General features: G+C 35.4%; 18 protein-coding genes across 18 annotated transcripts; 10 read left to right on the top strand and 8 right to left on the bottom strand.

Moving 5' to 3' along the window:
- Positions 1–351: 351 nt before the first annotated feature.
- LOC115630339 (histone H4-like) lies at positions 352–6,492 on the bottom strand. The gene is made up of 2 exons (XM_030526872.1): positions 6,156–6,492; positions 352–718 (listed from the first exon to the last, which is right to left on the bottom strand). The coding sequence occupies exons 1-2, from the start codon at positions 6,460–6,462 to the stop codon at positions 405–407; spliced, it is 621 nt and encodes a 206-aa protein (XP_030382732.1). The 5' UTR covers positions 6,463–6,492; the 3' UTR covers positions 352–404.
- Positions 964–1,465, top strand: LOC115630351 (histone H3). The gene has a single exon (XM_030526884.1). The coding sequence runs from the start codon at positions 995–997 to the stop codon at positions 1,403–1,405; it is 411 nt and encodes a 136-aa protein (XP_030382744.1). The 5' UTR covers positions 964–994; the 3' UTR covers positions 1,406–1,465.
- LOC115630350 (histone H1-like) lies at positions 3,002–3,816 on the top strand. Its single transcript, XM_030526883.1, has one exon. It carries the CDS (start codon positions 3,002–3,004, stop codon positions 3,746–3,748), a length of 747 nt encoding a protein of 248 aa, XP_030382743.1. The 3' UTR covers positions 3,749–3,816.
- Positions 4,439–4,933, bottom strand: LOC115630356 (histone H2B). The gene has a single exon (XM_030526890.1). It carries the CDS (start codon positions 4,863–4,865, stop codon positions 4,494–4,496), a length of 372 nt encoding a protein of 123 aa, XP_030382750.1. The 5' UTR covers positions 4,866–4,933; the 3' UTR covers positions 4,439–4,493.
- Positions 5,127–5,593, top strand: LOC115630353 (histone H2A). The gene has a single exon (XM_030526886.1). The coding sequence runs from the start codon at positions 5,148–5,150 to the stop codon at positions 5,520–5,522; it is 375 nt and encodes a 124-aa protein (XP_030382746.1). The 5' UTR covers positions 5,127–5,147; the 3' UTR covers positions 5,523–5,593.
- A 217-nt stretch (positions 6,493–6,709) lies between the features above and the next one.
- LOC115630340 lies at positions 6,710–12,733 on the top strand. The gene is made up of 5 exons (XM_030526873.1): positions 6,710–7,145; positions 8,507–8,713; positions 9,033–9,239; positions 10,670–11,011; positions 12,245–12,733. Exons 1-5 carry the CDS (start codon positions 6,741–6,743, stop codon positions 12,674–12,676), a joined length of 1,593 nt encoding a protein of 530 aa, XP_030382733.1. The 5' UTR covers positions 6,710–6,740; the 3' UTR covers positions 12,677–12,733.
- Positions 9,956–10,450, bottom strand: LOC115630365 (histone H2B). Its single transcript, XM_030526898.1, has one exon. The coding sequence runs from the start codon at positions 10,380–10,382 to the stop codon at positions 10,011–10,013; it is 372 nt and encodes a 123-aa protein (XP_030382758.1). The 5' UTR covers positions 10,383–10,450; the 3' UTR covers positions 9,956–10,010.
- LOC115630364 (histone H2A) lies at positions 10,652–11,118 on the top strand. The gene has a single exon (XM_030526897.1). The coding sequence runs from the start codon at positions 10,673–10,675 to the stop codon at positions 11,045–11,047; it is 375 nt and encodes a 124-aa protein (XP_030382757.1). The 5' UTR covers positions 10,652–10,672; the 3' UTR covers positions 11,048–11,118.
- Positions 11,623–12,017, bottom strand: LOC115630369 (histone H4). The gene has a single exon (XM_030526902.1). The coding sequence runs from the start codon at positions 11,985–11,987 to the stop codon at positions 11,676–11,678; it is 312 nt and encodes a 103-aa protein (XP_030382762.1). The 5' UTR covers positions 11,988–12,017; the 3' UTR covers positions 11,623–11,675.
- Positions 12,734–14,010: 1,277 nt separating the features above from the next.
- LOC115630361 (histone H1-like) lies at positions 14,011–14,852 on the top strand. The gene has a single exon (XM_030526895.1). It carries the CDS (start codon positions 14,035–14,037, stop codon positions 14,782–14,784), a length of 750 nt encoding a protein of 249 aa, XP_030382755.1. The 5' UTR covers positions 14,011–14,034; the 3' UTR covers positions 14,785–14,852.
- A 621-nt stretch (positions 14,853–15,473) lies between these two features.
- Positions 15,474–15,899, bottom strand: LOC115630367 (histone H2B-like). Its single transcript, XM_030526900.1, has one exon. It carries the CDS (start codon positions 15,897–15,899, stop codon positions 15,528–15,530), a length of 372 nt encoding a protein of 123 aa, XP_030382760.1. The 3' UTR covers positions 15,474–15,527.
- Positions 15,900–16,168: 269 nt separating this feature from the next.
- On the top strand, positions 16,169–16,634 carry LOC115630363 (histone H2A). The gene has a single exon (XM_030526896.1). The coding sequence runs from the start codon at positions 16,189–16,191 to the stop codon at positions 16,561–16,563; it is 375 nt and encodes a 124-aa protein (XP_030382756.1). The 5' UTR covers positions 16,169–16,188; the 3' UTR covers positions 16,564–16,634.
- A 504-nt stretch (positions 16,635–17,138) lies between these two features.
- LOC115630368 (histone H4) lies at positions 17,139–17,533 on the bottom strand. Its single transcript, XM_030526901.1, has one exon. It carries the CDS (start codon positions 17,501–17,503, stop codon positions 17,192–17,194), a length of 312 nt encoding a protein of 103 aa, XP_030382761.1. The 5' UTR covers positions 17,504–17,533; the 3' UTR covers positions 17,139–17,191.
- Positions 17,534–17,750: 217 nt separating this feature from the next.
- LOC115630341 lies at positions 17,751–23,768 on the top strand. The gene is made up of 5 exons (XM_030526875.1): positions 17,751–18,186; positions 19,542–19,731; positions 19,969–20,273; positions 21,705–22,046; positions 23,280–23,768. The coding sequence occupies exons 1-5, from the start codon at positions 17,782–17,784 to the stop codon at positions 23,709–23,711; spliced, it is 1,674 nt and encodes a 557-aa protein (XP_030382735.1). The 5' UTR covers positions 17,751–17,781; the 3' UTR covers positions 23,712–23,768.
- On the top strand, positions 19,527–20,368 carry LOC115630324 (histone H1-like). The gene has a single exon (XM_030526862.1). It carries the CDS (start codon positions 19,551–19,553, stop codon positions 20,298–20,300), a length of 750 nt encoding a protein of 249 aa, XP_030382722.1. The 5' UTR covers positions 19,527–19,550; the 3' UTR covers positions 20,301–20,368.
- Positions 20,991–21,505, bottom strand: LOC115630329 (histone H2B-like). The gene has a single exon (XM_030526866.1). The coding sequence runs from the start codon at positions 21,415–21,417 to the stop codon at positions 21,046–21,048; it is 372 nt and encodes a 123-aa protein (XP_030382726.1). The 5' UTR covers positions 21,418–21,505; the 3' UTR covers positions 20,991–21,045.
- LOC115630327 (histone H2A) lies at positions 21,684–22,153 on the top strand. Its single transcript, XM_030526864.1, has one exon. It carries the CDS (start codon positions 21,708–21,710, stop codon positions 22,080–22,082), a length of 375 nt encoding a protein of 124 aa, XP_030382724.1. The 5' UTR covers positions 21,684–21,707; the 3' UTR covers positions 22,083–22,153.
- On the bottom strand, positions 22,658–23,052 carry LOC115630331 (histone H4). Its single transcript, XM_030526869.1, has one exon. The coding sequence runs from the start codon at positions 23,020–23,022 to the stop codon at positions 22,711–22,713; it is 312 nt and encodes a 103-aa protein (XP_030382729.1). The 5' UTR covers positions 23,023–23,052; the 3' UTR covers positions 22,658–22,710.
- Positions 23,769–24,027: the final 259 nt, after the last annotated feature.

The following is a 24,027-nucleotide window of genomic DNA, read 5'->3' on the forward strand; positions in this document are numbered from 1 at the left end:
AAAGTATTTTTTATCCCTTTTGAATTTGGTCAATACGTATAATAATTACTTGAGTGCAAGTATTTATACTCGAATTTTTAACACTGCCAACGTTTGCCATATTTTACTCCTAAATTATGAAAATATAAATGGATGGAATGTAAGCTGTACAATATGTTTGTTTTTTTAAATATGCGTATGTAAAATAAAAGTATGAGTTGAATATTTTTCTCTTTTAAAAAAATATGTTGTGGTCCTGAAAAGGTTCAATATATTATGAAAATATAAATGAAGAGTATCGATTGTACAGCTTTTTGTAAAATAAAAGTATGATTTGAATATTTTTCTCTTTTAAAAATATATGTTGTGGTCCTGAAAAGGACCGATTGTTTTCTTTATTTGCACATTTGGGCAAATGTAACTTCTTAACCGCCGAAACCGTAAAGGGTGCGGCCTTGTCTTTTTAATGCATATACAACATCCATAGCTGTGACTGTTTTCCTTTTGGCATGTTCCGTATAGGTGACAGCATCACGAATAACATTCTCCAAAAACACCTTGAGCACACCACGGGTCTCTTCATAAATTAAGCCAGAGATGCGTTTTACACCGCCACGTCGAGCCAAACGACGGATAGCTGGCTTTGTGATACCCTGAATGTTATCACGCAATACTTTGCGATGACGTTTTGCGCCACCCTTGCCCAAGCCTTTGCCACCTTTACCACGACCAGTCATTTCTCACTAATTCACTTTAACTGCACAAAATTCACAACGAAACTAACGCTGTTGCGGCCACATACGCTCGTATTTATACAAAAATAACACGAAAACACGAGCGAGTCGGATAATCTTCCTATCTCTCTTTCGCACATCTCGTTCAAACAACCACCAATCGCATTGTGCGGCCAAAATTCTATATAAAGAAGGCGCAAAGCAAGCAATACGAATATTGTGTTTTCATCAGTGACAGTGTATACAGTGTAGTAGATTAGTACGGAATAAATACTTGTATAATGGCTCGCACCAAGCAAACTGCCCGAAAATCGACCGGTGGCAAAGCGCCTCGCAAGCAGCTGGCTACCAAAGCTGCTCGTAAAAGTGCACCAGCCACCGGTGGTGTAAAAAAGCCACATCGTTATCGCCCCGGTACAGTTGCACTTCGTGAGATCCGCCGCTACCAAAAAAGCACTGAGCTATTGATTCGCAAACTGCCATTCCAGCGTTTGGTTCGTGAGATAGCTCAGGACTTTAAAACTGATTTGCGATTCCAAAGTTCAGCGGTAATGGCATTACAGGAAGCTAGCGAAGCCTATCTGGTTGGTCTTTTTGAAGATACAAATTTGTGCGCAATTCATGCCAAGCGTGTTACAATCATGCCCAAGGACATTCAATTGGCCAGACGTATTCGTGGTGAACGTGCATAAGTTGAAATTGCAGCGCTTCATTTTCCAAATTATAAAATCAATAATCGGTCCTTTTCAGGACCACAAATAGGTAACAAAGAGATTAACTATTGCTTGGTATACAGCATTTTTCGTTTTATATTATGATTATTTACATTTATTCCATTATTTACACAAATGCCTGGCATTTCACATAACAATGCAAATATATAAATATGAAGTCATATACTTGTATATGTATTTTTCATTCATCAAGTAAATTAAATCATGCTATTGCGATTATCATTTTCTCAATTAAAAGAAATATACATTGAGAAAATCGATTGTTTTTTCTGAATACTGAACACACGTTATATACGATTTAATGGTTGTTACTGGTATTCAAACAAATAAATAAAATATGATTTTCCCAAAAAAATGTAAAATTTGTTATTTATTTAATAAATTTTTTACTTAAATAAATACTTGTATATTGTTATATTTTTCAAAATACAAAATAAACCACTTGTATTAAATAGAGCAATGGATTGTCCTGCTATTTAGACAAGAAAATCGATTGTTTTTTCTGAATGCGAAACACACGTTATATAGTATAAGATTTAATGGTTATTACTGGTATTCAAACAAATAAATAGAATATGATTTTCCCAAAAAAATGTCAAATTTGTTATTTATTTAATAAATTTTTTACTTAAATAAATACTTGTATATTGTTATATTTTTCAAAATACAAAATAAAGCACTTGAATTAAATAGAGCAATGGATTTTCCTGCTATTTAGACAAACATGCGAAACTACTTATAACATAACAAAACACGTTTAAAACTCGGAATTTATTATTTATTTAATAACTAACTCTTTCTAGTTTTGTTAATACATTTGTTAATACTTGTAAGTTATCAAACTCCATTTTTTTATGACTCCTTGGAAATTCGTTAACAACTTATAATGGGTCCAGAAATGATAATATAAAATCTTAAATACTTAACAAATTATTAAAGCAAGTTTAACTTCTTTTGAATGAATGCTAAAATAAATTGGACTTTTAAAACTATATTCTTAAACTATATTTGGTAATTTGTTTGAATGCTATATGCTACTCCGATGGTCGTTTTATGCAAGGTAGGGCTACTTTGAAAGCATTCAATAAATATATTTTTTTGCATTTTAATAAATCATTCGTTTAGATTTGTATACAAAATTGTTTAAATTTTGTTTAAAACCCGTTACAAATGATTTTATAGCATAATTTCTTATAATAAATTCATTTTGTAAGCAAAATTATTGACCATTAAAGAATAATGTTTCACTTTGAGTGCCATTTAAAAATGAACTCACAAAAGTATCTACACAAACTTAAGTTTATTAAACTCTGTCAAGCTTATAGATATTATTAAATTGCATTTCAAATGATTTTTTTTACATCTAATCATTTTTCGAAGCAAATTACCTTTTAGATTGATATAAACTTAGCTGTCGAGAACGACCAATGCCACATTCATTTGTATACCGCCCTCCTCCACGATTCTCATAAAAATGGGTGACTAAAAATTCGTAAAATTTCTGAAAGCAAACCGTTTTATAATTTTACAAGTGTGAAAGTGAAGTTAAAAGAAATGTCTGATTCTATCGTAGCTGTTACATCGGCCGCCTCTCCGATTGCCATTGCACAAGCGGAGAAAAAGGTCACTGTCAAGAAGGCAACTGCCGCCAAATCGAAAAAAGCTACAGCTCCACCATCACATCCGCCAACCCAGCAAATGGTCGACGCGTCAATCAAGAATTTGAAGGAGCGCGGTGGGTCATCACTTTTGGCAATTAAAAAGTACATTAGTGCCACATATAAATGCGATGCCCAGAAATTGGCCCCGTTCATTAAGAAATATTTGAAGTCAGCTGTTGTAAATGGAAAACTCATCCAAACAAAAGGCAAAGGCGCATCTGGTTCGTTTAAATTATCTGCGGCCGCTAAAAAAGAGCCAAAGCCAAAAGTCAGTTCCGTCGAGAAAAATAAGAAAAAAGTTGCACCATCTGGAGCAGCTAAAAAGAAGTCGAGCGGCGTCGCCAAGAAGGCCTCTGCAGCCGGTGACAAGAAATCTAAAGTTAAAAAATCTGCTGCCACTAAAAAGACTGCCGAGAAAAAGACAAAGGAGAAGGCAAAGGCAAAAGACGCAAAGAAAAGTGGTACAGTTAAGGCAAAATCAACTACATCGAAGCCTAAATCGAGTGCTGTAAAACCAAAAACTCCAAAGGCCAAAACTACTACTACTAGTGCCAAGCCAAAGAAGACAGCATCGGCACCGAAAAAACCAAAGGCTGCAGCTTCCGCCAAAAAGGCAAAGACAGCAGTAGTCAAGAAATGAATGCATATGTGAAATTTTGTATATGCAAATATAAAAATTCATTTGAAACAAAGCCCTTTTCAGGGCTACAAACAACTAAGAAAGAGAAAAAATAATTTTCAAATGTGATTTAAATGGTTTCAAATAATCTTATCTTTTTCTAATTTTGTTAATATATTTGTTATTACTTCTAGGTGTACAAGTATATGTATGAAAAATTTAACAATTTTTGTTTAAAACTGTTACAAAGGGTTTTAGACCATAATTTGTTAGTTAATTTTGTAACAAAAATAATGAGAATTGAAAAATGTTTCACTTTGAGCACAAAAGTTTAAAAAAAAACGTATATTAATAAAATTAATAAATAATTTAATCATTTTTCGAAGCAAATTACGATAAACTTAGCTGATGCAAGTACAATGGGATTGTATACGGTCCGGTCCTCCTCCACGATTCTCATAAAAATGGGTGACTAAAAATTGTTTTGTTTCAGTCGATTTCAAGCAATAAGAACTGCATATCATATAGGTGAACGATATGATTTGTAAAAATAGTTTGTTTATAAATATTGACCAAAATAGTTATATTAATATATATGTTCGCCCATTATAATAGATTTTGTTTTTTATCACAGTAAAGGGGTGCCATGTAAATTTTATTTAAAAGAAATGTATGAAAATTATTAACTCTGCTTATGAAAAATTTGATGGCCCTGAAAAGGGCCTTTTGGAACGTTGTTGCTGCTATGAAGCGGGCGATCAGACATTTACTTTGAGCTGGTGTACTTGGTAACGGCTTTGGTGCCTTCACTTACGGCGTGCTTAGCCAATTCACCGGGCAGAAGTAGGCGGACTGCCGTTTGGATTTCGCGACTCGTTATTGTCGATCGTTTATTATAGTGGGCCAAACGGGAAGCTTCAGCAGCAATGCGCTCGAAAATGTCATTCACAAAACTGTTCATGATGCTCATTGCCTTCGATGAAATGCCTGTATCAGGATGAACCTGCTTCAGAACTTTGTATATGTAGATGGCATAACTCTCCTTCCTCTTGCGCTTCTTCTTCTTGTCGTTCTTGGTTATATTTTTCTGGGCTTTACCAGCCTTTTTCGCTGCCTTTCCACTGGTCTTTGGCGGCATTTTTCACTTCAGATTAATTTAATTCACTTGAGTTAAAATAACACAACACTTCACAGTTGCTTTAGCAATATTTTTCTACCACTGAATTGCTACATATTTGTATATTTTTGTTTAACATCGCCTTCAGGTTTAACTTATAAGAAGCCGTCCAACCCTTAGCAGAGCGTATATGATGCTTAAAAAAGTATAAATATAAAGGCCTAACACTTGGTCGGACATCAACATTTGTGTGTGAGCCAGTGAGAAGTGTATTTGTGAAATAAAAAAAAAAAAAAATAGAAAATGTCTGGTCGTGGTAAAGGTGGTAAAGTAAAGGGAAAGGCAAAGTCGCGTTCGAATCGAGCTGGCCTTCAATTCCCAGTTGGCCGTATCCACCGCCTGCTTCGCAAGGGTAACTATGCTGAACGTGTTGGTGCCGGCGCTCCTGTTTACCTGGCTGCTGTTATGGAATATTTAGCCGCTGAAGTTCTGGAGTTGGCTGGCAATGCAGCACGCGATAATAAAAAGACGCGCATAATTCCACGTCACCTGCAACTGGCTATTCGTAATGACGAGGAGTTAAACAAGCTCCTCTCGGGCGTAACCATTGCTCAGGGTGGTGTTCTACCTAACATCCAGGCGGTGCTTTTACCTAAAAAGACCGAAAAGAAGGCTTAAATTGGCGGCAACCTTTAATAAATAAAAACAATACTGTATATAAAACCAACCGTCCTTTTCAGGACGACCAATTTAATTCAGAAGAGATTTTAATTCATCATCATACAACGTGAATTTGAATAAAGTATAAATATGAAGGCTTAGCATTTGGTCGGGCAGCATGTCATGAACCGTAGAATATACTACTTGTATGTATATAATGCGTATTATATATTTTTAATTCGAAAGTATTTTTTATCCCTTTTGAATTTGGTCAATACGTATAATAATTACTTGAGTGCAAGTATTTATACTCGAATTTTTAACACTGCCAACGTTTGCCATATTTTACTCCTAAATTATGAAAATATAAATGGATGGAATGTAAGCTGTACAATATGTTTGTTTTTTTAAATATGCGTATGTAAAATAAAAGTATGAGTTGAATATTTTTCTCTTTTAAAAAAATATGTTGTGGTCCTGAAAAGGTTCAATATATTATGAAAATATAAATGAAGAGTATCGATTGTACAGCTTTTTGTAAAATAAAAGTATGATTTGAATATTTTTCTCTTTTAAAAATATATGTTGTGGTCCTGAAAAGGACCGATTGTTTTCTTTATTTGCACATTTGGGCAAATGTAACTTCTTAACCGCCGAAACCGTAAAGGGTGCGGCCTTGTCTTTTTAATGCATATACAACATCCATAGCTGTGACTGTTTTCCTTTTGGCATGTTCCGTATAGGTGACAGCATCACGAATAACATTCTCCAAAAACACCTTGAGCACACCACGGGTCTCTTCATAAATTAAGCCAGAGATGCGTTTTACACCGCCACGTCGAGCCAAACGACGGATAGCTGGCTTTGTGATACCCTGAATGTTATCACGCAATACTTTGCGATGACGTTTTGCGCCACCCTTGCCCAAGCCTTTGCCACCTTTACCACGACCAGTCATTTCTCACTAATTCACTTTAACTGCACAAAATTCACAACGAAACTAACGCTGTTGCGGCCACATACGCTCGTATTTATACAAAAATAACACGAAAACACGAGCGAGTCGGATAATCTTCCTATCTCTCTTTCGCACATCTCGTTCAAACAACCACCAATCGCATTGTGCGGCCAAATTTCTATATAAAGAAGGCGCAAAGCAAGCAATACGAATATTGTGTTTTCATCAGTGACAGTGTATACAGTGTAGTAGATTAGTACGGAATAAATACTTGTATAATGGCTCGCACCAAGCAAACTGCCCGAAAATCGACCGGTGGCAAAGCGCCTCGCAAGCAGCTGGCTACCAAAGCTGCTCGTAAAAGTGCACCAGCCACCGGTGGTGTAAAAAAGCCACATCGTTATCGCCCCGGTACAGTTGCACTTCGTGAGATCCGCCGCTACCAGAAAAGCACTGAGCTATTGATTCGCAAACTGCCATTCCAGCGTTTGGTTCGTGAGATAGCTCAGGACTTTAAAACTGATTTGCGATTCCAAAGTTCAGCGGTAATGGCATTACAGGAAGCTAGCGAAGCCTATCTGGTTGGTCTTTTTGAAGATACAAATTTGTGCGCAATTCATGCCAAGCGTGTTACAATCATGCCCAAGGACATTCAATTGGCCAGACGTATTCGTGGTGAACGTGCATAAGTTGAAATTTCAGCGCTTCATTTTCCAAATTATAAAATCAATAATCGGTCCTTTTCAGGACCACAAATAGCTAACAAAGAGATTAACTATTGCTTGGTATACAGCATTTTTCGTTTTATATTATGATTATTTACATTTATTCCATTATTTACACAAATGCCTGGCATTTCACATAACAATGCAAATATATAAATATGAAGTCATATACTTGTATATGTATTTTTCATTCATCAAGTAAATTAAATCATGCTATTGCGATTATCATTTTCTCAATTAAAAGAAATATACATTGAGAAAATCGATTGTTTTTTCTGAATACTGAACACACGTTATATAGTATAAGATTTAATGGTTAGTTACTGGTATTCAAACAAATAAATAAAATATGATTTTCCCAAAAAAATGTCAAATTTGTTATTTATTTAATAAATTTTTTACTTAAATAAATACTTGTATATTGTTATATTTTTCAAAATACAAAATAAAGCACTTGAATTAAATAGAGCAATGGATTTTCCTGCTATTTAGACAAACATGCGAAACTACTTATAACATAACAAAACACGTTTAAAACTCGGAATTTATTATTTATTTAATAACTAACTCTTTCTAGTTTTGTTAATACATTTGTTAGTACTTGTAAGTTATCAAACTCCATTTTTTTATGACTCCTTGGAAATTCGTTAACAACTTATAATGGGTCCAGAAATGATAATATAAAATCTTAAATACTTAACAAATTATTAAAGCAAGTTTAACTTCTTTTGAATGAATGCTAAAATAAATTGGACTTTTAAAACTATATTCTTAAACTATATTTGGTAATTTGTTTGAATGCTATATGCTACTCCGATGGTCGTTTTATGCAAGGTAGGGCTACTTTGAAAGCATTCAATAAATATATTTTTTTGCATTTTAATAAATCATTCGTTTAGATTTGTATACAAAATTGTTTAAATTTTGTTTAAAACCCGTTACAAATGATTTTATAGCATAATTTCTTATAATAAATTCATTTTGTAAGCAAAATTATTGACCATTAAAGAATAATGTTTCACTTTGAGTGCCATTTAAAAATGAACTCACAAAAGTATCTACACAAACTTAAGTTTATTAAACTCTGTCAAGCTTATAGATATTATTAAATTGCATTTCAAATGATTTTTTTTACATCTAATCATTTTTCGAAGCAAATTACCTTTTAGATTGCCATAAACTTAGCTGTCGAGAACGACCAATGCCACATTCATTTGTATACCGCCCTCCTCCACGATTCTCATAAAAATGGGTGACTAAAAATTCGTAAAATTTCTGAAAGCAAACCGTTTTATAATTTTACAAGTGTGAAAGTGAAGTTAAAAGAAATGTCTGATTCTATCGTTGCTGTTACATCGGCCGCCTCTCCGATTGCCATTGCACAAGCGGAGAAAAAGGTCACTGTCAAGAAGGCAACTGCCGCCAAATCGAAAAAAGCTACAGCTCCACCATCACATCCGCCAACCCAGCAAATGGTCGACGCGTCAATCAAGAATTTGAAGGAGCGCGGTGGGTCATCACTTTTGGCAATTAAAAAGTACATTAGTGCCACATATAAATGCGATGCCCAGAAATTGGCCCCGTTCATTAAGAAATATTTGAAGTCAGCTGTTGCAAATGGAAAACTCATCCAAACAAAAGGCAAAGGCGCATCTGGTTCGTTTAAATTATCTGCGGCCGCTAAAAAAGAGCCAAAGCCAAAAGTCAGTTCCGTCGAGAAAAGTAAGAAAAAAGTTGCACCAGCAGTTGGAGCAGCTAAAAAGAAGTCGAGCGGCGTCGCCAAGAAGGCCTCTGCAGCCGGTGACAAGAAATCTAAAGTTAAAAAATCTGCTTGCCACTAAAAAGACTGCCGAGAAAAAGACAAAGGAGAAGGCAAAGGCAAAAGACGCAAAGAAAAGTGGTACAGTTAAGGCAAAATCAACTACATCGAAGCCTAAATCGAGTGCTGTAAAACCAAAAACTCCAAAGGCCAAAACTACTACTACTAGTGCCAAGCCAAAGAAGACAGCATCGGCACCGAAAAAACCAAAGGCTGCAGCTTCCGCCAAAAAGGCAAAGACAGCAGTAGTCAAGAAATGAATGCATATGTGAAATTTTGTATATGCAAATATAAAAATTCATTTGAAACAAAGCCCTTTTCAGGGCTACAAACAACTAAGAAAGAGAAAAAATAATTTTCAAATGTGATTTAAATGGTTTCAAATAATCTTATCTTTTTCTAATTTTGTTAATATATTTGTTATTACTTCTAGGTGTACAAGTATATGTATGAAAAATTTAACAATTTTTGTTTAAAACTGTTACAAATGGTTTTAGACCATAATTTGTTAGTTAATTTTGTAACAAAAATAATGAGAATTGAAAAATGTTTCACTTTGAGCACAAAAGTTTAAAAAAAACGTATATTAATAAAATTAATAAATAATTTAATCATTTTTCGAAGCAAATTACGATAAACTTAGCTGATGCAAGTACAATGGAATTGTATACGGTCCGGTCCTCCTCCACGATTCTCATAAAAATGGGTGACTAAAAATTGTTTTGTTTCAGTCGATTTCAAGCAATAAGAACTGCATATCATATAGGTGAACGATATGATTTGTAAAAATAGTTTGTTTATAAATATTGACCAAAATAGTTATATTAATATATATGTTCGCCCATTATAATAGATTTTGTTTTTTATCACAGTAAAGGGGTGCCATGTAAATTTTATTTAAAAGAAATGTATGAAAATTATTAACTCTGCTTATGAAAAATTTGATGGCCCTGAAAAGGGCCTTTTGGAACGTTGTTGCTGCTATGAAGCGGGCGATCAGACATTTACTTTGAGCTGGTGTACTTGGTAACGGCTTTGGTGCCTTCACTTACGGCGTGCTTAGCCAATTCACCGGGCAGAAGTAGGCGGACTGCCGTTTGGATTTCGCGACTCGTTATTGTCGATCGTTTATTATAGTGGGCCAAACGGGAAGCTTCAGCAGCAATGCGCTCGAAAATGTCATTCACAAAACTGTTCATGATGCTCATTGCCTTCGATGAAATGCCTGTATCAGGATGAACCTGCTTCAGAACTTTGTATATGTAGATGGCATAACTCTCCTTCCTCTTGCGCTTCTTCTTCTTGTCGTTCTTGGTTATATTTTTCTGGGCTTTACCAGCCTTTTTCGCTGCCTTTCCACTGGTCTTTGGCGGCATTTTTCACTTCAGATTAATTTAATTCACTTGAGTTAAAATAACACAACACTTCACAGTTGCTTTAGCAATATTTTTCTACCACTGAATTGCTACATATTTGTATATTTTTGTTTAACATCGCCTTCAGGTTTAACTTATAAGAAGCCGTCCAACCCTTAGCAGAGCGTATATGATGCTTAAAAAAGTATAAATATAAAGGCCTAACACTTGGTCGGACATCAACATTTGTGTGTGAGCCAGTGAGCCAGTGAGAAGTGTATTTGTGAAATAAAAAAAAAAAAAAATAGAAAATGTCTGGTCGTGGTAAAGGTGGTAAAGTAAAGGGAAAGGCAAAGTCGCGTTCGAATCGAGCTGGCCTTCAATTCCCAGTTGGCCGTATCCACCGCCTGCTTCGCAAGGGTAACTATGCTGAACGTGTTGGTGCCGGCGCTCCTGTTTACCTGGCTGCTGTTATGGAATATTTAGCCGCTGAAGTTCTGGAGTTGGCTGGCAATGCAGCACGCGATAATAAAAAGACGCGCATAATTCCACGTCACCTGCAACTGGCTATTCGTAATGACGAGGAGTTAAACAAGCTCCTCTCGGGCGTAACCATTGCTCAGGGTGGTGTTCTACCTAACATCCAGGCGGTGCTTTTACCTAAAAAGACCGAAAAGAAGGCTTAAATTGGCGGCAACCTTTAATAAATAAAAACAATACTGTATATAAAACCAACCGTCCTTTTCAGGACGACCAATTTAATTCAGAAGAGATTTTAATTCATCATCATACAACGTGAATTTGAATAAAGTATAAATATGAAGGCTTAGCATTTGGTCGGGCAGCATGTCGTGAACCGTAGAATATACTACTTGTATGTATATAATGCGTATTATATATTTTTAATTCGAAAGTATTTTTTATCCCTTTTGAATTTGGTCAATACGTATAATAATTACTTGAGTGCAAGTATTTATACTCGAATTTTTAACACTGCCAACGTTTGCCATATTTTACTCCTAAATTATGAAAATATAAATGGATGGAATGTAAGCTGTACAATATGTTTGTTTTTTTAAATATGCGTATGTAAAATAAAAGTATGAGTTGAATATTTTTCTCTTTTAAAAAAATATGTTGTGGTCCTGAAAAGGTTCAATATATTATGAAAATATAAATGAAGAGTATCGATTGTACAGCTTTTTGTAAAATAAAAGTATGATTTGAATATTTTTCTCTTTTAAAAATATATGTTGTGGTCCTGAAAAGGACCGATTGTTTTCTTTATTTGCACATTTGGGCAAATGTAACTTCTTAACCGCCGAAACCGTAAAGGGTGCGGCCTTGTCTTTTTAATGCATATACAACATCCATAGCTGTGACTGTTTTCCTTTTGGCATGTTCCGTATAGGTGACAGCATCACGAATAACATTCTCCAAAAACACCTTGAGCACACCACGGGTCTCTTCATAAATTAAGCCAGAGATGCGTTTTACACCGCCACGTCGAGCCAAACGACGGATAGCTGGCTTTGTGATACCCTGAATGTTATCACGCAATACTTTGCGATGACGTTTTGCGCCACCCTTGCCCAAGCCTTTGCCACCTTTACCACGACCAGTCATTTCTCACTAATTCACTTTAACTGCACAAAATTCACAACGAAACTAACGCTGTTGCGGCCACATACGCTCGTATTTATACAAAAATAACACGAAAACACGAGCGAGTCGGATAATCTTCCTATCTCTCTTTCGCACATCTCGTTCAAACAACCACCAATCGCATTGTGCGGCCAAATTTCTATATAAAGAAGGCGCAAAGCAAGCAATACGAATATTGTGTTTTCATCAGTGACAGTGTATACAGTGTAGTAGATTAGTACGGAATAAATACTTGTATAATGGCTCGCACCAAGCAAACTGCCCGAAAATCGACCGGTGGCAAAGCGCCTCGCAAGCAGCTGGCTACCAAAGCTGCTCGTAAAAGTGCACCAGCCACCGGTGGTGTAAAAAAGCCACATCGTTATCGCCCCGGTACAGTTGCACTTCGTGAGATCCGCCGCTACCAGAAAAGCACTGAGCTATTGATTCGCAAACTGCCATTCCAGCGTTTGGTTCGTGAGATAGCACAGGACTTTAAAACTGATTTGCGATTCCAAAGTTCAGCGGTAATGGCATTACAGGAAGCTAGCGAAGCCTATCTGGTTGGTCTTTTTGAAGATACAAATTTGTGCGCAATTCATGCCAAGCGTGTTACAATCATGCCCAAGGACATTCAATTGGCCAGACGTATTCGTGGTGAACGTGCATAAGTTGAAATTTCAGCGCTTCATTTTCCAAATTATAAAATCAATAATCGGTCCTTTTCAGGACCACAAATAGCTAACAAAGAGATTAACTATTGCTTGGTATACAGCATTTTTCGTTTTATATTATGATTATTTACATTTATTCCATTATTTACACAAATGCCTGGCATTTCACATAACAATGCAAATATATAAATATGAAGTCATATACTTGTATATGTATTTTTCATTCATCAAGTAAATTAAATCATGCTATTGCGATTATCATTTTCTCAATTAAAAGAAATATACATTGAGAAAATCGATTGTTTTTTCTGAATACTGAACACACGTTATATACGATTTAATGGTTGTTACTGGTATTCAAACAAATAAATAAAATATGATTTTCCCAAAAAAATGTAAAATTTGTTATTTATTTAATAAATTTTTTACTTAAATAAATACTTGTATATTGTTATATTTTTCAAAATACAAAATAAAGCACTTGAATTAAATAGAGCAATGGATTTTCCTGCTATTTAGACAAACATGCGAAACTACTTATAACATAACAAAACACGTTTAAAACTCGGAATTTATTATTTATTTAATAACTAACTCTTTCTAGTTTTGTTAATACATTTGTTAGTACTTGTAAGTTATCAAACTCCATTTTTTTATGACTCCTTGGAAATTCGTTAACAACTTATAATGGGTCCAGAAATGATAATATAAAATCTTAAATACTTAACAAATTATTAAAGCAAGTTTAACTTCTTTTGAATGAATGCTAAAATAAATTGGACTTTTAAAACTATATTCTTAAACTATATTTGGTAATTTGTTTGAATGCTATATGCTACTCCGATGGTCGTTTTATGCAAGGTAGGGCTACTTTGAAAGCATTCAATAAATATATTTTTTTGCATTTTAATAAATCATTCGTTTAGATTTGTATACAAAATTGTTTAAATTTTGTTTAAAACCCGTTACAAATGATTTTATAGCATAATTTCTTATAATAAATTCATTTTGTAAGCAAAATTATTGACCATTAAAGAATAATGTTTCACTTTGAGTGCCATTTAAAAATGAACTCACAAAAGTATCAACACAAACTTAAGTTTATTAAACTCTGTCAAGCTTATAGATATTATTAAATTGCATTTCAAATGATTTTTTTTACATCTAATCATTTTTCGAAGCAAATTACCTTTTAGATTGCCATAAACTTAGCTGTCGAGAACGACCAATGCCACATTCATTTGTATACCGCCCTCCTCCACGATTCTCATAAAAATGGGTGACTAAAAATTCGTAAAATTTCTGAAAGCAAACCGTTTTATAATTTTACAAGTGTGAAAGTGAAGTTAAAAGAAATGTCTGATTCTATCGTTGCTGTTACATCGGCCGCCTCTCCGATTGCCATTGCACAAGCGGAGAAAAAGGTCACTGTCAAGAAGGCAACTGCCGCCAAATCGAAAAAAGCTACAGCTCCACCATCACATCCGCCAACCCAGCAAATGGTCGACGCGTCAATCAAGAATTTGAAGGAGCGCGGTGGGTCATCACTTTTGGCAATTAAAAAGTACATTAGTGCCACATATAAATGCGATGCCCAGAAATTGGCCCCGTTCATTAAGAAATATTTGAAGTCAGCTGTTGCAAATGGAAAACTCATCCAAACAAAAGGCAAAGGCGCATCTGGTTCGTTTAAATTATCTGCGGCCGCTAAAAAAGAGCCAAAGCCAAAAGTCAGTTCCGTCGAGAAAAGTAAGAAAAAAGTTGCACCAGCAGTTGGAGCAGCTAAAAAGAAGTCGAGCGGCGTCGCCAAGAAGGCCTCTGCAGCCGGTGACAAGAAATCTAAAGTTAAAAAATCTGTTGCCACTAAAAAGACTGCCGAGAAAAAGACAAAGGAGAAGGCAAAGGCAAAAGACGCAAAGAAAAGTGGTACAGTTAAGGCAAAATCAACTACATCGAAGCCTAAATCGAGTGCTGTAAAACCAAAAACTCCAAAGGCCAAAACTACTACTACTAGTGCCAAGCCAAAGAAGACAGCATCGGCACCGAAAAAACCAAAGGCTGCAGCTTCCGCCAAAAAGGCAAAGACAGCAGTAGTCAAGAAATGAATGCATATGTGAAATTTTGTATATGCAAATATAAAAATTCATTTGAAACAAAGCCCTTTTCAGGGCTACAAACAACTAAGAAAGAGAAAAAATAATTTTCAAATGTGATTTAAATGGTTTCAAATAATCTTATCTTTTTCTAATTTTGTTAATATATTTGTTATTACTTCTAGGTGTACAAGTATATGTATGAAAAATTTAACAATTTTTGTTTAAAACTGTTACAAAGGGTTTTAGACCATAATTTGTTAGTTAATTTTGTAACAAAAATAATGAGAATTGAAAAATGTTTCACTTTGAGCACAAAAGTTTAAAAAAAAACGTATATTAATAAAATTAATAAATAATTTAATCATTTTTCGAAGCAAATTACGATAAACTTAGCTGATGCAAATACAATGGAATTGTATACGGTCCGGTCCTCCTCCACGATTCTCATAAAAATGGGTGACTAAAAATTGTTTTGTTTCAGTCGATTTCAAGCAATAAGAACTGCATATCATATAGGTGAACGATATGATTTGTAAAAATAGTTTGTTTATAAATATTGACCAAAATAGTTATATTAATATATGTTCGCCCATTATAATAGATTTTGTTTTTTATCACAGTAAAGGGGTGCCATGTAAATTTTATTTAAAAGAAATGTATGAAAATTATTAACTCTGCTTATGAAAAATTTGATGGCCCTGAAAAGGGCCTTTTGGAACGTTGTTGCTGCTATGAAGCGGGCGATCAGACATTTACTTTGAGCTGGTGTACTTGGTAACGGCTTTGGTGCCTTCACTTACGGCGTGCTTAGCCAATTCACCGGGCAGAAGTAGTCGGACTGCCGTTTGGATTTCGCGACTCGTTATTGTCGATCGTTTATTATAGTGGGCCAAACGGGAAGCTTCAGCAGCAATGCGCTCGAAAATGTCATTCACAAAACTGTTCATGATGCTCATTGCCTTCGATGAAATGCCTGTATCAGGATGAACCTGCTTCAGAACTTTGTATATGTAGATGGCATAACTCTCCTTCCTCTTGCGCTTCTTCTTCTTGTCGTTCTTGGTTATATTTTTCTGGGCTTTACCAGCCTTTTTCGCTGCCTTTCCACTGGTGTTTGGCGGCATTTTTCACTTCAGATTAATTTAATTCACTTGAGTTAAAATAACACAACACTTCACAGTTGCTTTAGCAATATTTTTCTACCACTGAATTGCTACATATTTGTATATTTTTGTTTAACATCGCCTTCAGGTTTAACTTATAAGAAGCCGTCCAACCCTTAGCAGAGCGTATATGATGCTTAAAAAAGTATAAATATAAAGGCCTAACACTTGGTCGGACATCAACATTTGTGTGTGAGCCAGTGAGCCAGTGAGAAGTGTATTTGTGAAATAAAAAAAAAAAAAATAGAAAATGTCTGGTCGTGGTAAAGGTGGTAAAGTAAAGGGAAAGGCAAAGTCGCGTTCGAATCGAGCTGGCCTTCAATTCCCAGTTGGCCGTATCCACCGCCTGCTTCGCAAGGGTAACTATGCTGAACGTGTTGGTGCCGGCGCTCCTGTTTACCTGGCTGCTGTTATGGAATATTTAGCCGCTGAAGTTCTGGAGTTGGCTGGCAATGCAGCACGCGATAATAAAAAGACGCGCATAATTCCACGTCACCTGCAACTGGCTATTCGTAATGACGAGGAGTTAAACAAGCTCCTCTCGGGCGTAACCATTGCTCAGGGTGGTGTTCTACCTAACATCCAGGCGGTGCTTTTACCTAAAAAGACCGAAAAGAAGGCTTAAATTGGCGGCAACCTTTAATAAATAAAAACAATACTGTATATAAAACCAACCGTCCTTTTCAGGACGACCAATTTAATTCAGAAGAGATTTTAATTCATCATCATACAACGTGAATTTGAATAAAGTATAAATATGAAGGCTTAGCATTTGGTCGGGCAGCATGTCGTGAACCGTAGAATATACTACTTGTATGTATATAATGCGTATTATATATTTTTAATTCGAAAGTATTTTTTATCCCTTTTGAATTTGGTCAATACGTATAATAATTACTTGAGTGCAAGTATTTATACTCGAATTTTTAACACTGCCAACGTTTGCCATATTTTACTCCTAAATTATGAAAATATAAATGGATGGAATGTAAGCTGTACAATATGTTTGTTTTTTTAAATATGCGTATGTAAAATAAAAGTATGAGTTGAATATTTTTCTCTTTTAAAAAAATATGTTGTGGTCCTGAAAAGGTTCAATATATTATGAAAATATAAATGAAGAGTATCGATTGTACAGCTTTTTGTAAAATAAAAGTATGATTTGAATATTTTTCTCTTTTAAAAATATATGTTGTGGTCCTGAAAAGGACCGATTGTTTTCTTTATTTGCACATTTGGGCAAATGTAACTTCTTAACCGCCGAAACCGTAAAGGGTGCGGCCTTGTCTTTTTAATGCATATACAACATCCATAGCTGTGACTGTTTTCCTTTTGGCATGTTCCGTATAGGTGACAGCATCACGAATAACATTCTCCAAAAACACCTTGAGCACACCACGGGTCTCTTCATAAATTAAGCCAGAGATGCGTTTTACACCGCCACGTCGAGCCAAACGACGGATAGCTGGCTTTGTGATACCCTGAATGTTATCACGCAATACTTTGCGATGACGTTTTGCGCCACCCTTGCCCAAGCCTTTGCCACCTTTACCACGACCAGTCATTTCTCACTAATTCACTTTAACTGCACAAAATTCACAACGAAACTAACGCTGTTGCGGCCACATACGCTCGTATTTATACAAAAATAACACGAAAACACGAGCGAGTCGGATAATCTTCCTATCTCTCTTTCGCACATCTCGTTCAAACAACCACCAATCGCATTGTGCGGCCAAATTTCTATATAAAGAAGGCGCAAAGCAAGCAATACGAATATTGTGTTTTCATCAGTGACAGTGTATACAGTGTAGTAGATTAGTACGGAATAAATACTTGTATAATGGCTCGCACCAAGCAAACTGCCCGAAAATCGACCGGTGGCAAAGCGCCTCGCAAGCAGCTGGCTACCAAAGCTGCTCGTAAAAGTGCACCAGCCACCGGTGGTGTAAAAAAGCCACATCGTTATCGCCCCGGTACAGTTGCACTTCGTGAGATCCGCCGCTACCAGAAAAGCACTGAGCTATTGATTCGCAAACTGCCATTCCAGCGTTTGGTTCGTGAGATAGCACAGGACTTTAAAACTGATTTGCGATTCCAAAGTTCAGCGGTAATGGCATTACAGGAAGCTAGCGAAGCCTATCTGGTTGGTCTTTTTGAAGATACAAATTTGTGCGCAATTCATGCCAAGCGTGTTACAATCATGCCCAAGGACATTCAATTGGCCAGACGTATTCGTGGTGAACGTGCATAAGTTGAAATTTCAGCGCTTCATTTTCCAAATTATAAAATCAATAATCGGTCCTTTTCAGGACCACAAATAGCTAACAAAGAGATTAACTATTGCTTGGTATACAGCATTTTTCGTTTTATATTATGATTATTTACATTTATTCCATTATTTACACAAATGCCTGGCATTTCACATAACAATGCAAATATATAAATATGAAGTCATATACTTGTATATGTATTTTTCATTCATCAAGTAAATTAAATCATGCTATTGCGATTATCATTTTCTCAATTAAAAGAAATATACATTGAGAAAATCGATTGTTTTTTCTGAATACTGAACACACGTTATATACGATTTAATGGTTGTTACTGGTATTCAAACAAATAAATAAAATATGATTTTCCCAAAAAAATGTAAAATTTGTTATTTATTTAATAAATTTTTTACTTAAATAAATACTTGTATATTGTTATATTTTTCAAAATACAAAATAAAGCACTTGAATTAAATAGAGCAATGGATTTTCCTGCTATTTAGACAAACATGCGAAACTACTTATAACATAACAAAACACGTTTAAAACTCGGAATTTATTATTTATTTAATAACTAACTCTTTCTAGTTTTGTTAATACATTTGTTAGTACTTGTAAGTTATCAAACTCCATTTTTTTATGACTCCTTGGAAATTCGTTAACAACTTATAATGGGTCCAGAAATGATAATATAAAATCTTAAATACTTAACAAATTATTAAAGCAAGTTTAACTTCTTTTGAATGAATGCTAAAATAAATTGGACTTTTAAAACTATATTCTTAAACTATATTTGGTAATTTGTTTGAATGCTATATGCTACTCCGATGGTCGTTTTATGCAAGGTAGGGCTACTTTGAAAGCATTCAATAAATATATTTTTTTGCATTTTAATAAATCATTCGTTTAGATTTGTATACAAAATTGTTTAAATTTTGTTTAAAACCCGTTACAAATGATTTTATAGCATAATTTCTTATAATAAATTCATTTTGTAAGCAAAATTATTGACCATTAAAGAATAATGTTTCACTTTGAGTGCCATTTAAAAATGAACTCACAAAAGTATCAACACAAACTTAAGTTTATTAAACTCTGTCAAGCTTATAGATATTATTAAATTGCATTTCAAATGATTTTTTTTACATCTAATCATTTTTCGAAGCAAATTACCTTTTAGATTGCCATAAACTTAGCTGTCGAGAACGACCAATGCCACATTCATTTGTATACCGCCCTCCTCCACGATTCTCATAAAAATGGGTGACTAAAAATTCGTAAAATTTCTGAAAGCAAACCGTTTTATAATTTTACAAGTGTGAAAGTGAAGTTAAAAGAAATGTCTGATTCTATCGTTGCTGTTACATCGGCCGCCTCTCCGATTGCCATTGCACAAGCGGAGAAAAAGGTCACTGTCAAGAAGGCAACTGCCGCCAAATCGAAAAAAGCTACAGCTCCACCATCACATCCGCCAACCCAGCAAATGGTCGACGCGTCAATCAAGAATTTGAAGGAGCGCGGTGGGTCATCACTTTTGGCAATTAAAAAGTACATTAGTGCCACATATAAATGCGATGCCCAGAAATTGGCCCCGTTCATTAAGAAATATTTGAAGTCAGCTGTTGCAAATGGAAAACTCATCCAAACAAAAGGCAAAGGCGCATCTGGTTCGTTTAAATTATCTGCGGCCGCTAAAAAAGAGCCAAAGCCAAAAGTCAGTTCCGTCGAGAAAAGTAAGAAAAAAGTTGCACCAGCAGTTGGAGCAGCTAAAAAGAAGTCGAGCGGCGTCGCCAAGAAGGCCTCTGCAGCCGGTGACAAGAAATCTAAAGTTAAAAAATCTGTTGCCACTAAAAAGACTGCCGAGAAAAAGACAAAGGAGAAGGCAAAGGCAAAAGACGCAAAGAAAAGTGGTACAGTTAAGGCAAAATCAACTACATCGAAGCCTAAATCGAGTGCTGTAAAACCAAAAACTCCAAAGGCCAAAACTACTACTACTAGTGCCAAGCCAAAGAAGACAGCATCGGCACCGAAAAAACCAAAGGCTGCAGCTTCCGCCAAAAAGGCAAAGACAGCAGTAGTCAAGAAATGAATGCATATGTGAAATTTTGTATATGCAAATATAAAAATTCATTTGAAACAAAGCCCTTTTCAGGGCTACAAACAACTAAGAAAGAGAAAAAATAATTTTCAAATGTGATTTAAATGGTTTCAAATAATCTTATCTTTTTCTAATTTTGTTAATATATTTGTTATTACTTCTAGGTGTACAAGTATATGTATGAAAAATTTAACAATTTTTGTTTAAAACTGTTACAAAGGGTTTTAGACCATAATTTGTTAGTTAATTTTGTAACAAAAATAATGAGAATTGAAAAATGTTTCACTTTGAGCACAAAAGTTTAAAAAAAAACGTATATTAATAAAATTAATAAATAATTTAATCATTTTTCGAAGCAAATTACGATAAACTTAGCTGATGCAAATACAATGGAATTGTATACGGTCCGGTCCTCCTCCACGATTCTCATAAAAATGGGTGACTAAAAATTGTTTTGTTTCAGTCGATTTCAAGCAATAAGAACTGCATATCATATAGGTGAACGATATGATTTGTAAAAATAGTTTGTTTATAAATATTGACCAAAATAGTTATATTAATATATATGTTCGCCCATTATAATAGATTTTGTTTTTTATCACAGTAAAGGGGTGCCATGTAAATTTTATTTAAAAGAAATGTATGAAAATTATTAACTCTGCTTATGAAAAATTTGATGGCCCTGAAAAGGGCCTTTTGGAACGTTGTTGCTGCTATGAAGCGGGCGATCAGACATTTACTTTGAGCTGGTGTACTTGGTAACGGCTTTGGTGCCTTCACTTACGGCGTGCTTAGCCAATTCACCGGGCAGAAGTAGGCGGACTGCCGTTTGGATTTCGCGACTCGTTATTGTCGATCGTTTATTATAGTGGGCCAAATGGGAAGCTTCAGCAGCAATGCGCTCGAAAATGTCATTCACAAAACTGTTCATGATGCTCATTGCCTTCGATGAAATGCCTGTATCAGGATGAACCTGCTTCAGAACTTTGTATATGTAGATGGCATAACTCTCCTTCCTCTTGCGCTTCTTCTTCTTGTCGTTCTTGGTTATATTTTTCTGGGCTTTACCAGCCTTTTTCGCTGCCTTTCCACTGGTCTTTGGCGGCATTTTTCACTTCAGATTAATTTAATTCACTTGAGTTAAAATAACACAACACTTCACAGTTGCTTTAGCAATATTTTTCTACCACTGAATTGCTACATATTTGTATATTTTTGTTTAACATCGCCTTCAGGTTTAACTTATAAGAAGCCGTCCAACCCTTAGCAGAGCGTATATGATGCTTAAAAAAGTATAAATATAAAGGCCTAACACTTGGTCGGACATCAACATTTGTGTGTGAGCCAGTGAGCCAGTGAGAAGTGTATTTGTGAAATAAAAAAAAAAAAAAATAGAAAATGTCTGGTCGTGGTAAAGGTGGTAAAGTAAAGGGAAAGGCAAAGTCGCGTTCGAATCGAGCTGGCCTTCAATTCCCAGTTGGCCGTATCCACCGCCTGCTTCGCAAGGGTAACTATGCTGAACGTGTTGGTGCCGGCGCTCCTGTTTACCTGGCTGCTGTTATGGAATATTTAGCCGCTGAAGTTCTGGAGTTGGCTGGCAATGCAGCACGCGATAATAAAAAGACGCGCATAATTCCACGTCACCTGCAACTGGCTATTCGTAATGACGAGGAGTTAAACAAGCTCCTCTCGGGCGTAACCATTGCTCAGGGTGGTGTTCTACCTAACATCCAGGCGGTGCTTTTACCTAAAAAGACCGAAAAGAAGGCTTAAATTGGCGGCAACCTTTAATAAATAAAAACAATACTGTATATAAAACCAACCGTCCTTTTCAGGACGACCAATTTAATTCAGAAGAGATTTTAATTCATCATCATACAACGTGAATTTGAATAAAGTATAAATATGAAGGCTTAGCATTTGGTCGGGCAGCATGTCGTGAACCGTAGAATATACTACTTGTATGTATATAATGCGTATTATATATTTTTAATTCGAAAGTATTTTTTATCCCTTTTGAATTTGGTCAATACGTATAATAATTACTTGAGTGCAAGTATTTATACTCGAATTTTTAACACTGCCAACGTTTGCCATATTTTACTCCTAAATTATGAAAATATAAATGGATGGAATGTAAGCTGTACAATATGTTTGTTTTTTTAAATATGCGTATGTAAAATAAAAGTATGAGTTGAATATTTTTCTCTTTTAAAAAAATATGTTGTGGTCCTGAAAAGGTTCAATATATTATGAAAATATAAATGAAGAGTATCGATTGTACAGCTTTTTGTAAAATAAAAGTATGATTTGAATATTTTTCTCTTTTAAAAATATATGTTGTGGTCCTGAAAAGGACCGATTGTTTTCTTTATTTGCACATTTGGGCAAATGTAACTTCTTAACCGCCGAAACCGTAAAGGGTGCGGCCTTGTCTTTTTAATGCATATACAACATCCATAGCTGTGACTGTTTTCCTTTTGGCATGTTCCGTATAGGTGACAGCATCACGAATAACATTCTCCAAAAACACCTTGAGCACACCACGGGTCTCTTCATAAATTAAGCCAGAGATGCGTTTTACACCGCCACGTCGAGCCAAACGACGGATAGCTGGCTTTGTGATACCCTGAATGTTATCACGCAATACTTTGCGATGACGTTTTGCGCCACCCTTGCCCAAGCCTTTGCCACCTTTACCACGACCAGTCATTTCTCACTAATTCACTTTAACTGCACAAAATTCACAACGAAACTAACGCTGTTGCGGCCACATACGCTCGTATTTATACAAAAATAACACGAAAACACGAGCGAGTCGGATAATCTTCCTATCTCTCTTTCGCACATCTCGTTCAAACAACCACCAATCGCATTGTGCGGCCAAATTTCTATATAAAGAAGGCGCAAAGCAAGCAATACGAATATTGTGTTTTCATCAGTGACAGTGTATACAGTGTAGTAGATTAGTACGGAATAAATACTTGTATAATGGCTCGCACCAAGCAAACTGCCCGAAAATCGACCGGTGGCAAAGCGCCTCGCAAGCAGCTGGCTACCAAAGCTGCTCGTAAAAGTGCACCAGCCACCGGTGGTGTAAAAAAGCCACATCGTTATCGCCCCGGTACAGTTGCACTTCGTGAGATCCGCCGCTACCAGAAAAGCACTGAGCTATTGATTCGCAAACTGCCATTCCAGCGTTTGGTTCGTGAGATAGCACAGGACTTTAAAACTGATTTGCGATTCCAAAGTTCAGCGGTAATGGCATTACAGGAAGCTAGCGAAGCCTATCTGGTTGGTCTTTTTGAAGATACAAATTTGTGCGCAATTCATGCCAAGCGTGTTACAATCATGCCCAAGGACATTCAATTGGCCAGACGTATTCGTGGTGAACGTGCATAAGTTGAAATTTCAGCGCTTCATTTTCCAAATTATAAAATCAATAATCGGTCCTTTTCAGGACCACAAATAGCTAACAAAGAGATTAACTATTGCTTGGTATACAGCATTTTTCGTTTTATATTATGATTATTTACATTTATTCCATTATTTACACAAATGCCTGGCATTTCACATAACAATGCAAATATATAAATATGAAGTCATATACTTGTATATGTATTTTTCATTCATCAAGTAAATTAAATCATGCTATTGCGATTATCATTTTCTCAATTAAAAGAAATATACATTGAGAAAATCGATTGTTTTTTCTGAA

The sequence above is a fragment of the Scaptodrosophila lebanonensis genome, unplaced genomic scaffold (assembly GCF_003285725.1).
Source record: "Scaptodrosophila lebanonensis strain 11010-0011.00,11010-0021.00 unplaced genomic scaffold, SlebRS2 tig00000414-arrow-arrow-pilon, whole genome shotgun sequence".
Taxonomy (NCBI): Eukaryota; Metazoa; Arthropoda; class Insecta; order Diptera; family Drosophilidae; genus Scaptodrosophila; species Scaptodrosophila lebanonensis.